The following is an 11,764-nucleotide window of genomic DNA, read 5'->3' as shown; positions in this document are numbered from 1 at the left end:
TGGGGGGGCAGGACGCCCGGCTTGGCCCGGAGCTGCGCCCCGCGCTGGACGCTCCGATTCCGCCCGCTGCCTGGACTCCCAGCACAATTGCGTTTCCTGCGGGTTATTTTTGGCGTGGGAACGCGGGGAGCGCAGCGGTGAGAAAGGCCGAGGCTGCCAGCGCCGCTGACGGGCCCCTTCCTGTATTTTACACCTTTCGCGAATTCCGCTCCTTTGGAAAGGGAATAATGGCTTTGGGATGTTGTTCTGACACAGAGGAAGAGGATATTTCAGCAGCACAACAATTCTCACTTTGAAAAGGAAAAAAAAAATAAAAAAGCACCACCATTGCCTACCTCTAGGGTAGAACCCCAGCACAGGCACCAAGAAGCCCCTGCTCCTGGCCACCTCCTTAGGAAGCTTTTCTTTTTCTCTTTCTCCCTCCACCGTTTGTTGTTTTTTTCCCCCTCCCCATTTTGACCTCTTTTCCTCTCTCTCCATATCTGCCTGCAGCACACTGGGATATATATCTTAACAACTTTCCATTGTCTCCTCCTTGAATGCTATCAGGCCCCCTGCCCCTGCACTAGGAGGCATCTAAGCAGTAGGGCTCCTGGCCTGCTTGCAGGGAGAGGCCCGTGGTGGTGGTGGGGTTGATCGGTTGGTTAACTGGAAGGGTCGCAGCCAAGGAGGCACTGGGTGGCTGTCACTGCACTCGTGGGGACTCCTCTCCCTGACCCGACCCTCTGCTCCTCAGAGGCCCCACCGCCAGACTCCCTCATCAGCCAGATCTCCATCCAGCGCTCCCTCACGGTGGGTCAGAACTGGCTGCGGGATGAACAAACCAGCACTCTTCCCCTCACCAAGCTGAGCTACTCTTACCGGGTCATCTGCAGTGACAACTACTATGGAGAGAACTGTTCCCGTCTGTGCAAGAAACGCAACGATCGCTTCGGTCACTACGTGTGCCAGCCTGACGGCAGCCTGTCCTGTCTGCCCGGTTGGACTGGGGAGTACTGTGATCAGCGTAAGCAGCCCAGCCCCCATCTGGATGGAGGGGTTGGGGTGTCCCCAAGCAAGTAGAGGGGGCAGAGTAGTCTCAGCCACAGTCTGCCTCCCTGACCAAGCCTGGCACTTGTGGCTCAGGCTCCCAGCTCCTCAGGAGGCTGAGTGAAGATCACAGTTCAAAGACAATGGGAAGCAGAAAAGACTGTGACTCTGTTATCCCCAGCTAACCAGCTAAGAAGCTGAAGTGGAAGTTTGGCTCTAGTGGTAGAGCTCCAGCCATGAGTAAAAAAACATCAAGCAAGAGCAAGAGGCCCTGAGTTCAAGCCCTAATACTGGCACCAAACAATACAAATTAATGAGAGTGGGTCTAGAACGTCCCTAGCTGGGCCTCAGGACTACTTGGGCCTGTTGAGGGGGTCTTGGACTCAAACCTCCTGTCTCTTCTCAGTGCTGCTCCCCATCATGTCAGAACACGCAAAGATCCCCGTGTCACACTCCAGCCGGCATGGCTTCTCCTCCTTTTGTCCATATCTTTTCCCCCTAAGAGAGCCAGGGTTATGGGCGATCAGGAGTGGGAAATGAACCCAGGAAAGTAGTCGGTCTGGAAGGGAGACTAGGACCCGAGGCCGTGGCACCCTGATCTTATTCAGCCTTCTTTTCTCTCCTCAGCACTCTGTCTCTCTGGCTGTCATGAACAGAATGGCTACTGCAGCAAGCCGGCGGAGTGCCTGTGAGTAGAGGACGGGAGAGGGGGGGTGAGGAGCCTCCCGGGGGCAGCAGGCCACCCTCCTCACTCTCAGCCTCCCTTTTGTCCCACAGCTGCCGCCCAGGATGGCAGGGCCGCTTGTGCAACGAATGTATCCCGCACAACGGCTGCCGCCACGGCACCTGTACCACACCCTGGCAGTGCACCTGCAAGGAGGGCTGGGGAGGCCTGTTCTGTGACCAAGGTGAGTGTGGACCAGAGAGATGAGGCAGGCCCTGCAAGCCAGTGCTGCCTGGACCCTTCTTTAGTGGTTGCTAACTTGGTGTTCCCATTAGCCTTGAAGGATGTTGGGACCTCTGTGTGTGTGTGTGTTCATGGGAGTCAAACCCATGGCTTGGCACAGGATAGGCAAATGCTCCTCCACTGAGCTCTGCCCGAGTCCTATCTTGGGAACTTTGAAAAGAATCTTTACACCAAGTGCAGCATGAGGTCATGGGTCCCTCTTCTGCAGGTGCTGGGGAGCCAGGTGAAGAAGTCAGCAGGGTGACAGATTGGTAGCCTGGAGGTTGCACTCATAAAGTCTAGCAAGGCCAAAGAGAAAGGGATGCCAGGCTCAGTTCCTTTTTCTGCCTTGTGGTTACCTATTAACCCCCTGAGTGTTTGCTAACCTTCCAGGGCTGTTTGAGCAGTTCTCCCCTAAACAGCTGTCTGGTGGGGTGTGCCCACTGGTCACCCCAGATGGAGCAACTCTAACTGACTTTTTGGTGTGGACACAGTCTCCTGCTTTCCCTAGTGCCTGAGCCCACACAGTCTCTACCTGGTATTTGGGACTCATTACTCTTCTGCCTACACTGGGGTCTTTGAGCCCCAACCTTGAGGAGGGGAGCTTCTTCTTGCATCCTGGCAGGCAGCTGCAGCTTCCTACCATACAGGCCTGGGAGGGTGGGGAGGACTTTGCCAGGCTGGAAACAACTTGCTTAGGCCAGTAAAGGCCCCCCGCCCCCCTTCACGACTGACTTGCTGCCAGTAAAGGCTTAGAATTCAGTCCCTAGGGTGTGTGTGTGTGTGTCCATGTCCGTCCGTCCATCTTTCTCCTTTCTGCCCCCCTCCTCTGGTTCCTACTCATTATCTCCCTGACACAAGTTGTATACTCATCATATGCAAACACAACCCTCATAGTCCCTCTATTTGCTCTGTCTGGTTTCCCTTCCCAGTCCTTCTCCAATAAGAAAACAAATACTTATCTTTCAAAATACCCTTTTAATACCTCTTTCTTAAAAAAAAAAAAAAAAGTCTGGTCCCTACCTATGGTGACTCTTGTCTCACCTCTTGCCACCTCTTGAAATGTTACCCTTCCTTCAGGATGATCTACACGGCCCTTCCCCCAGAAGCCTTTTCTGGCTTCCTCCCTGACCTGGGCCTTCCTCTGTGCTCCCCCTCCCCACCCCCAGGCTCTGTTTATAAGTCTACCTGGTAGGGTGTTATCCAGTGGTGTTTTCCAGGCTTGATGAATTGTACCTGTTATCATAGGTGGTTCTAGGCACCTCTACATTTATGATTTCGCCGGCAGGAGAGGGAAGGGTATTTGGGCGGGTAAACACGGAGTGAACCAGTGCCTCAAGGACACCAAGGTAGATTGTTCCCTAGCCCTGCTTAGCTGCTCCTTTCCTGTCTCTGCAGACCTCAACTACTGCACCCACCACTCCCCGTGCAAGAACGGGGCCACATGTTCCAACAGTGGGCAGCGGAGCTACACCTGCACCTGTGCCCCTGGCTACACTGGTGTGGACTGTGAGCTGGAACTCAGAGAGTGTGACAGCAACCCCTGTCGCAACGGCGGCAGCTGTGAGGTGAGGCCCGGGGCCCACGCCAGCACAGGCATCCAGGCACCCCCCAACCAGATTAGCCAGTGGGTGTCACAGCCCTGGACAAGCGTAGAGGGCGAGGGGAGCACAGCCCCCCAGTCTCACGCCCATGCCTCCCAGAGTCTGACTTTAGTCCTTTATGGTCTCTCTCCAGGACCAGAGAGATGGCTACCACTGCCTGTGTCCCCCAGGCTACTATGGCCTGCATTGTGAACACAGCACTTTGACCTGTGCTGACTCTCCCTGCTTCAATGGAGGCTCCTGCCGGGAGCACAATCAGGGGGCCAGCTATGCCTGTGAATGCCCCCCCACCTTCACTGGTTCCAACTGCGAGAAGAAAGTGGACAGGTGCACCAACAACCCATGTGCCAATGGTAAGCCCTTTGCCTTGCTAACCTACAGGCATCTGCAGCGAGAAAGCCTGTTGGCAGGGGAGGGTAAAGAGAGGACAGAGACCTGCCTGTCACTGGCCAGATTACACTGTGCTCTCAGTGGCTCAGGAATGTGAAGAGCTTGCTTGATCAGCTGAGGGGGGGGTGTTTAAGGAGGAGCCAGGTAAAGGGGTGCTGTCCACTTTGTGTGCCGTTCTTGCCTCATGGCAGAGCCTTGGCCTGCCTGGGTGGCCTCTGACCCTTCCCAGAAATCCTGGGCTTCATGTCCCCACTCAGGAAGACCAATGATGGGGTCAGAGTCCTGTTCCTGGAGGCCTCCTGTGGGTGTGGCACAAGTCATCTAGAATGTGCAGCATCTTTTGGGATCCAAAGCATGTGGTATACTTGTCTTCAAGTGTCTTCTTGTAAGGCAGGCAGACGGTGCAGGGCGGGAGGGAAGCTTAGGAGCTGGAGAGGGATTGGGAAGGGTTTGATGGAATCTACTCTCATCAACCCCTGGAGCCACAATTTCTTCATCATTGAGTGGGATAATAATTCCCATCTCCTGTCTTTGGTGCGGGTTGAAGGTGAAATGACATTTCTTTGAGCATTTACTACATGCCCCATCATGGGCTCTGGCCTTCTTACACCTTCTTACCAATTCTGCGAAGGGGACAGTGCACTATTCCAATTTAACCAAGGCTTAAGGATGAGGAAAATCATCTGGTACCAGATTCTGACCTAGGGAACTCTAGGCAGTTGAGCCGGGTGCCCATGGCTCATGCCCATAATCCTAGCTACTCAGGAGGCTGAAATCTGAGGATCGCAGTTTAAAGTCAATCTGGACAGGAAAGTCAGTGAGACTCTTTATCTCTTAAAAACTAACAACAACAAAAAGAAAAACCTGGAAGTGGAGCTGTGGCTCAAGTTAGTAGAGCCACCAGTCTTAAGTAAAAGAAGCTCAGGGACAGCACCCAGGCTCAGCACAATAAAAATAAAATAAAAAGACCGCTGAGATTCGAATCCTATCTGTCTTGATTCTAAAGCTCTGCCGTGTGCTAGCACTTTGCATCCAGGAGCCTACTGAAGCTTAAAGAGTGGGATCATCGTAAACTCTAGGTGTCGTGAGACTGTTCAGTGCTCTTTACAATGGGTCCTGTCCATGCTGGCAATGAGCATGGAGACAAGAGGGCCAGAGCTCAGGGCTGGGACGGGGGTTTCTGACTGTGTCTCTGTCCATGCAGGGGGCCAGTGTCTGAACAGAGGTCCGACCCGCATGTGCCGCTGCCGTCCCGGATTCACAGGCCCCCACTGTGAACTCAGCGTGGGTGGCGACTGTTCCCACAGCCCTTGTGCCAACGGTGGCACCTGCCACCACCTGGAGAACGGGCCCGTGTGCACCTGCCCTGCTGGCTTTTCAGGCAGGCGCTGTGAGGTTCGGACAGCCGGCGACGCCTGTGCCTCGGGTCCCTGCTTCAATGGGGCCACCTGCTACGCAGGCCTCTCCTTGGACAGCTTTGTCTGCAACTGCCCCTACGGCTTCGTGGGCAGCCGCTGCGAGTTCCCCGTGGGCTTGCCGCCCAGCTTCCCCTGGGTAGCCGTCTCCCTGGGCGTGGGGTTGGTGGTGGTGCTGGTACTGCTGGGCATGGTGGCGGTGGCTGTGCGGCAGCTACGGCTTCGGCGGCCGGATGATAGCAGCAGGGAGGCCATGAACAACCTGTCGGACTTCCAGAAGGACAACCTGATCCCAGCCGCCCAGCTCAAGAACACAAACCAGAAGAAGGAGCTGGAGGTGGACTGTGGCCTGGATAAGTCCAACTGTGGCAAACACCAGAACCACACTTTGGACTATAATCTGGCCCCGGGCCACCTGGGTCGGGGGACCCTGCCGGGGAAGTATCCCCACAGTGAGAAGAGCTTAGGAGAGAAGGTGCCACTGCGGTTACACAGGTAAGCAGCGCCTGGACCACCAGGGCCTATATGGTCATGGGAGGCTGGCCTAGTCTTGACTGCTTTTAAACAAATGATGTTGGGCTGGGAAGGTGGCTCAGGGGTAGAGTGTTTGCCTTGCATTCCTCAGCAACCACATAAGCAGAAAAAGCCGGAAGTGGTGCTGTGAGCCTTGAGTTGAAGGGGACAGCACCCAGACCCAGAATTCAGGCCCCACAAACAACAACAACAACAAAAATAATGTCTTTTTGGTGGTTGTTTGTTTTTTTGTCATTGAGACAAGGATATGAGACCTTGCAGGCTAGTACTAAATTCATGATCCTCCTGTCTCAGTCTCCCAAATTTGAGGTCCAGATCAGCTTGGGAAAAATAGCTAGATTTCTCTGGGAGCCAGTTGCTCATGTCATAATCCTAGCTACTCAGGAGGCTGAGATTTGAGGTTTGTAGTTCCCAAGCCAACCGGCAGAAAGTCTATGAGATTCTTTTATCCCCAATTAACCAGCATAAGCTGGAAATGATGCTTTGGCTCAAGTAGTAGAGCACCAGCCTTGAGCAAAAAAGCTAAGGGACAGCTCCCAGTCCCTTACTTCAAGCCCCAGTACAGACACAAAAAGAAGATAGCAATGCCCTTGGCTTCTACCTGTAATCCTGCTACTCTGGAGGTAGAGAATAGGTAAAAAGTTCTTCAGACTCTTAACAACAACAACAACAAAAACTTGGTATAGTGATGCATGCCTATCATCCAAGCTACAGCAGAAAACACAAAATAGGGTTGGGGGTCCTGGCAAAAAGCAGGATCCTGTATCAAAAATGGCCAGAGCAGAAGAGCTAGAAGCATGGCTGAGTGCTTGCCTAGCAAGTGAGAAGCTCAAGCAAGCATTCAAATCCCAGTACTGTCTAAATAAATAATTCCTAGCAGGTGCTGGCAGCTCACACTGTAACCCTAGCTACTCCAGAGGGTAGGATCTCAGGGTTGTGGTTTGAAGCCAGCCCAGGCAGGAAAGCCGATGAAACTCATATCCAATTAACCAACAAAGCTGGAAGTAGAACTATGGCTCAAGTAGTAGAGCACCAGCCTTGAGCAAAAAGCTAAGAGACAGCACCCGGCACTGAGTTCAAGTCCCAGTAGTAGTGTATGTTTGCACGCACACAAACATACACGTGCACCATGCACACATGCATACACGTGCAGTAAATGAAATAAAGACTCCTGCTTGGGGTTCTTTACTAGGGAAGACCTCCTGCTCGTCCATGTACTACTGCCAAGGTTCCACACTCTTGTCTCTCGTGACTTCCATCTTTCCGTGCTGGCTGCTTCTAGGCCTGTGACTTTTCTGATCCACTTGAGGCCCTGTGCCTCACTGTCTGTCCCACATTGGCCCCTCTACAAGGCCGTGTTGTGCACCTCCAGCCTGGTCCTCCCCCTGAATCACCTGTGTACTGGCCCCTGGGCTCTCTGGGCTCCAGATTAGTGCCCCTTGCAGCCCCCCACCTTCATCTTTCCCCGCCTCCCTTCCTCATGCTTGCCTGTCTTGTGTTCCCTCAGTGAAAAGCCAGAGTGTCGAATATCAGCGATCTGCTCCCCCCGGGACTCCATGTACCAGTCTGTGTGTTTGATATCAGAAGAGAGGAACGAATGTGTCATTGCCACCGAGGTGAGTGCGGGGCTGGCCTTCCCTGACAGCGCACTGCTTCCTGCCCAGCGGGGAAGGGAGAGTGGCCTGCTCACCCTCAACCTGTGGGCCACCCCCTGAGGGGCTGGATCCGAAGCCCGCTCAGTGCCCACCTCCTGAGGGGCTGGATCCGAAGCCCGCTCAGTGCCCACCTCCTGAGGGGCTGGATCCGAAGCCCGCTCAGTGGACCACGTTCGGTGGCTCTTGGGCCCCAGCTGCCCTCGTTGCCACAGGGGGCGTGAAACAGGCGCCAGGTGGCGCGCCTGGCCTTGTCAGGTGGCGCGCCTGGCCTTGTCTTTGCTGCTGTGTTGGTGCTTGGCAGAGCAGCCGTGGCTCCTAGCCAACTCCCAGAAACCACCTCCCAGGTGCTAGGGGGTGGGGATGGTTGCTTTATGCCCTCCTGACCCCTTTCATTGGATCACAAGTGCGAGCTCAGGCACGCGTGTGTTTTTGGGTAGAAGACCAAGGAGACTGCCTCGTGCCCTGTCTCTGCTCCTGCCCACCCCATCAGCTTCCCCCGGGAAAGCCCACGGCAGTCCTAGAGGCGCGGAACTCAGAATAACCCATTTCCCCACTTTGTACATGCTCTCCAGGTATAAGGCACAAAGATGCCCACAACACCCCAGCTTGGGCCCAGCAGCTGGACCTTCCTTCTGCATTGTTTACATTGCATCCTGGATGGGACGTCTTTAATATGCACCGTGCTGCTCTCAGGAGGAGGAGGGAATGGCAGGAATTGGACAGACAGACTGTGAACTTGCCAAGAGATGGACCGGCCCTGCTTACCTGCGGGAGTCTGTCTATCAGATTGGCAGCTCTGCCAGCCTGGGCAATGGCGTTCAAGAGCCAGGAGAACACTCGAGCTGGTTTCCAAGGTGCCACTTGGACCCGCTCTGCCAGCAGTGGCCTTCACAGGGCTCCAGAGAGGAGCCCTGGCCTGTTTTCCAGAAGAGAGAGGTGGCAGCAGCCGTGGGGCTCAGACCTGCTGTGGCCTCCACCGGCATCTGTTTCCCAAAGTGCCTTTGGCCCAGGCGCCACAGTGACAGCTGGGCTTACATCCGAAAGGAGAGAGGGGCCAGCGCAGGCTGGGCTCTGTGGGCAGGAAGGCCACTGGGTGTGGTTTGGGCAGGGGTTGCCCAGCAGGTGAGGTGTACCTGAAGAGACAGACGGCTTTCTGTCTTTAACTACTGCAGGCAGCCTTGCTCGGGAGCTACCCAGTCTCTCCGTGGCCTCGCTGCTGGGTGAGGGTTGGTAGATCTTGTCCAGCTTCCACCGCCCTGTGGCCTTGGGGCTTCCAGGAGCAGATGGGCTGGGGGTCTACAGCAGCAGAGGGGTAACCAGGCAGCGCCGGGAAGCTCAGGGCAGTTACAGTGGAAATTCCACTGTGGGGAAAATTGGGGGCTGCTGCTGCCTGGACCCCTTTTCTCCCCCTGCTCAAACCTGTTCCTACGATCTCGAGTCTGGGCTCTGCCCGAGTTCGTTCCAGCTCCTAGACTACCCTCGAAACCGACCTTCAGAAATCAATAATATGAGGTTTTATTTTTTATTTGTAGTTTATTTTGGAATCTAGTATTTTGATAATTTAAGAATCAGAAGCACTGACCTTTCTACATTTTATAACATTATTTTGTATATAACGTGTATTTATAATGTGAAACAGATGTGTACAGGATTTTATTACTGCTTGGGTCCTGTTTTTGTGACAGCAGAGAATTCTAACCTTTTCTGTGGCTGCTGGGTGCCCTTCCAGAACCATGCGCTTCTGTGCATGGGCGTGGCGTGGTGTGACAGGGCCCTTGTCCCAGTGCAGCCTCTGGGGAGCCCAGCGTGAGCAAGCCTTCCTTGCCTGGTGACTTGGAGACTGGTGGCTGAGCTCTGCATCTCCCACCATTCCTTAGGGTGGAAGGTAGTCCCTCTCCTCCCTCTCTCCCCAAGCCTGAAACAGTTTTTTTTTTTTGGGGGGGTGCTCCGCAGTTCTGTTTTTCTCTTATTCAAAAGGTTTTGATCAGATGATGTGGCCTCTAAGTCCCCATTGGGTCCTTCTTCTTGCCACTTGGGGGTTTTTAGATGGACTGTCACCTTGCTGTTTTCTCAGCCCCAGTGAAGAACTGGGCTGGGGCTGGGGTCCCTTTGAGGGTCTGGGCCCCTGGCCTGTGCAGAGCTGCTGGAGGATTTTGGAGGCTGGACAGAAGGAGGGAGGAGTCAGAGCCTTCCCTGGGTTTCTCTGGCCGAGACACTAATGAGGGAGTTTCCAGTCCTTCTCCAGGCCCAGCTTCCTCTAAGGCCTAGGATAGTCCCTAGGGTGTCACAGTCTCCCCCCCCCCCCCGCCAATACAAACAAAACTCATGGAGAGCAAGTGATGAGAAAATGAGCCATTGACAAAAAGATGAGCAGATGTTCCCAGCCCTCACCCTGTGCACAGTTACACAGAAGAGACCCACCAGCTGCCCTGCTCCTGGTGGAATCCTACTTACTACCCAAAGCAAAGCAAACCTGCCAGCCCCGACCTTCTTCCTTCTCTCTCAGACACAGAACTTTTGGGCCCTGGGCCTGTGGGTTTGCTTGTGGAGTCACAGGAGCACGCATGCACTCACTCCATGCTTTCCGCTCACGGTTGGTCCCTTCTCCCCGCTGCACACACAGGGTATCAAACAGGAAAACATTCAGGGAACCGTTCCCACAGCCTAAGCCGGCAGCAGGGGGAAGAACAACAGGACCTCACTCTTCCTGCCCAAAATGAAACAGGAAAGCGGCTCCCGGGCCCTGGGGGGCGGGGGAAGCTGAGCAGGGACAGGAGGCAAGATGACGAGGCTCCCATGTGGGGGACAGGTAGACACCCGCAGGCCTGCACGTCCACACCAGCCAGCATGCTAGGTCGCCAGCCTGACTAGAGACAAGCCTTCGGAGGGGAGATGGCTGCTGGCTAAACCATCTGAACACACAAGGGCTCCGGTAACCAGACAGAGATTTGAAAGCCACCCCCCACCCCCCACAACTGTGCTGGCACAGACTTTGGGCCACTCCAATCTGTAGACCATGCCAGGCTCCACCTCTGATAACTCAGCAGAAGCTGAGGAGAGGCATTTGGGGGTCTGAACAGGTCACAGGCCTCCTCTCCCGGGATTTCCTGAAGGTTACTCCCTTAGGACCCTGCCCCTTCCCACAGGTGAAGTTCAGGTCACGGAGTGACCTGTATAGATGTCCCACACTTGGCAGAAACCAGGCTAGCGCAGGGACTCGCTGCACAGGGCCATGAGGGGCTAGCACACGTTGCAGTTTGCATGCACATTTCACTGAAGAATCCAGAGCCTGGCGGTTCCTTAACAGCTTGGAGCCAGTGTCACGGCCTGGAGAATCAATCTGACCCCGAGGTGACCTCTGGCTCTGAGGACAGCTGCTTTTCCAGGACTTCTTGGCTGGTGACCACCTGGAGGTCACTGCTCTGTGACTCTGGTAAGGGCTGGGAAAAGGGGAGCCCAGCCTTCTTTGGGGCTCCCTCTCATGCTACTGCTAGCACGGTGGACGGCAGAGGACAGCTTACTATAGCTCTCTCTCCTGCCCCACGGGACTGGATGAGGTCTCTGGACCCACCCAGGCTAGAGCAGGGGTCTCCCACCGCCCCCCAGGCCCCTCCCCGCTGCTTCCCCCCTTCCTCTGCCCCTGCCCCAGGGGTCTGCCCTCCTGGAAGGAGATGGAAGTGATTCACCAGGGGGCTGTGACTGTCCCTTCCTGGGGAGGGCTGCTCTGGGGTCCCAGTGGCCTCCCCCTGGGTCGCCCCGACCCCCACTTCCCATCCTCAGGGCGGCCTGGATGGACCCCAGCAGGGGTCTTCGGGTGGAGGAAGGGGCAGGTGCTGCCCGAGGGGCCGGGCTGGGTCAGACCTCCACCTGCCAAAGGACGAAGGACGCCTCCTGCCCCCTCCCCCCGCACCCCTCCCCCCCACTCTTTGTTACACACAATTTCCTGTTTTCCGCAGGCGACCCCGGCTCACTTCCCGGGAAGCCGCTGAAGGCCCTGAGTTTCTCTGGGGGACTCCGCCTCCCCCCCCCCTCGCCACATCCCCGCCCTCGTCCTCCCCCCCTCCTGCCGCCGCGCGGGGGCCCAGTGCGGGGCGGGCGGGCGGGTGGATCAGGTGGATCGGCCGTGGGTCAGCGGTGGAGCACGGGCGCATCAGGGCGCGCCACGAGGGGGCGCTGTCCGCACCCTCCCTG

General features: G+C 55.8%; 1 protein-coding gene across 1 annotated transcript in view; it reads left to right on the top strand.

Annotated features, from left to right (window-relative positions):
- Positions 1-9,226, top strand: part of Dll4 (delta-like 4 (Drosophila)) — a 24,455-nt gene extending 15,229 nt beyond the window's left edge. The window contains exons 4-11 of the mRNA XM_013010042.1: positions 737-1,006; positions 1,657-1,717; positions 1,807-1,937; positions 3,374-3,543; positions 3,713-3,932; positions 5,174-5,879; positions 7,426-7,534; positions 8,146-9,226. Coding sequence (XP_012865496.1) covers positions 737-1,006; positions 1,657-1,717; positions 1,807-1,937; positions 3,374-3,543; positions 3,713-3,932; positions 5,174-5,879; positions 7,426-7,534; positions 8,146-8,151 — 1,673 coding nt within the window. The 3' untranslated portion in view covers positions 8,152-9,226. The remainder of the gene's footprint in view (positions 1-736; positions 1,007-1,656; positions 1,718-1,806; positions 1,938-3,373; positions 3,544-3,712; positions 3,933-5,173; positions 5,880-7,425; positions 7,535-8,145) is intronic.
- The last annotated feature ends 2,538 nt before the right edge of the window (positions 9,227-11,764 follow it).

Source organism: Dipodomys ordii, unplaced genomic scaffold (genome assembly GCF_000151885.1).
Source record: "Dipodomys ordii isolate 6190 unplaced genomic scaffold, Dord_2.0 Scaffold11, whole genome shotgun sequence".
NCBI classification, from domain to species: domain Eukaryota; kingdom Metazoa; phylum Chordata; class Mammalia; order Rodentia; family Heteromyidae; genus Dipodomys; species Dipodomys ordii.
This window is presented reverse-complemented; position numbering and strand designations above follow the sequence as displayed.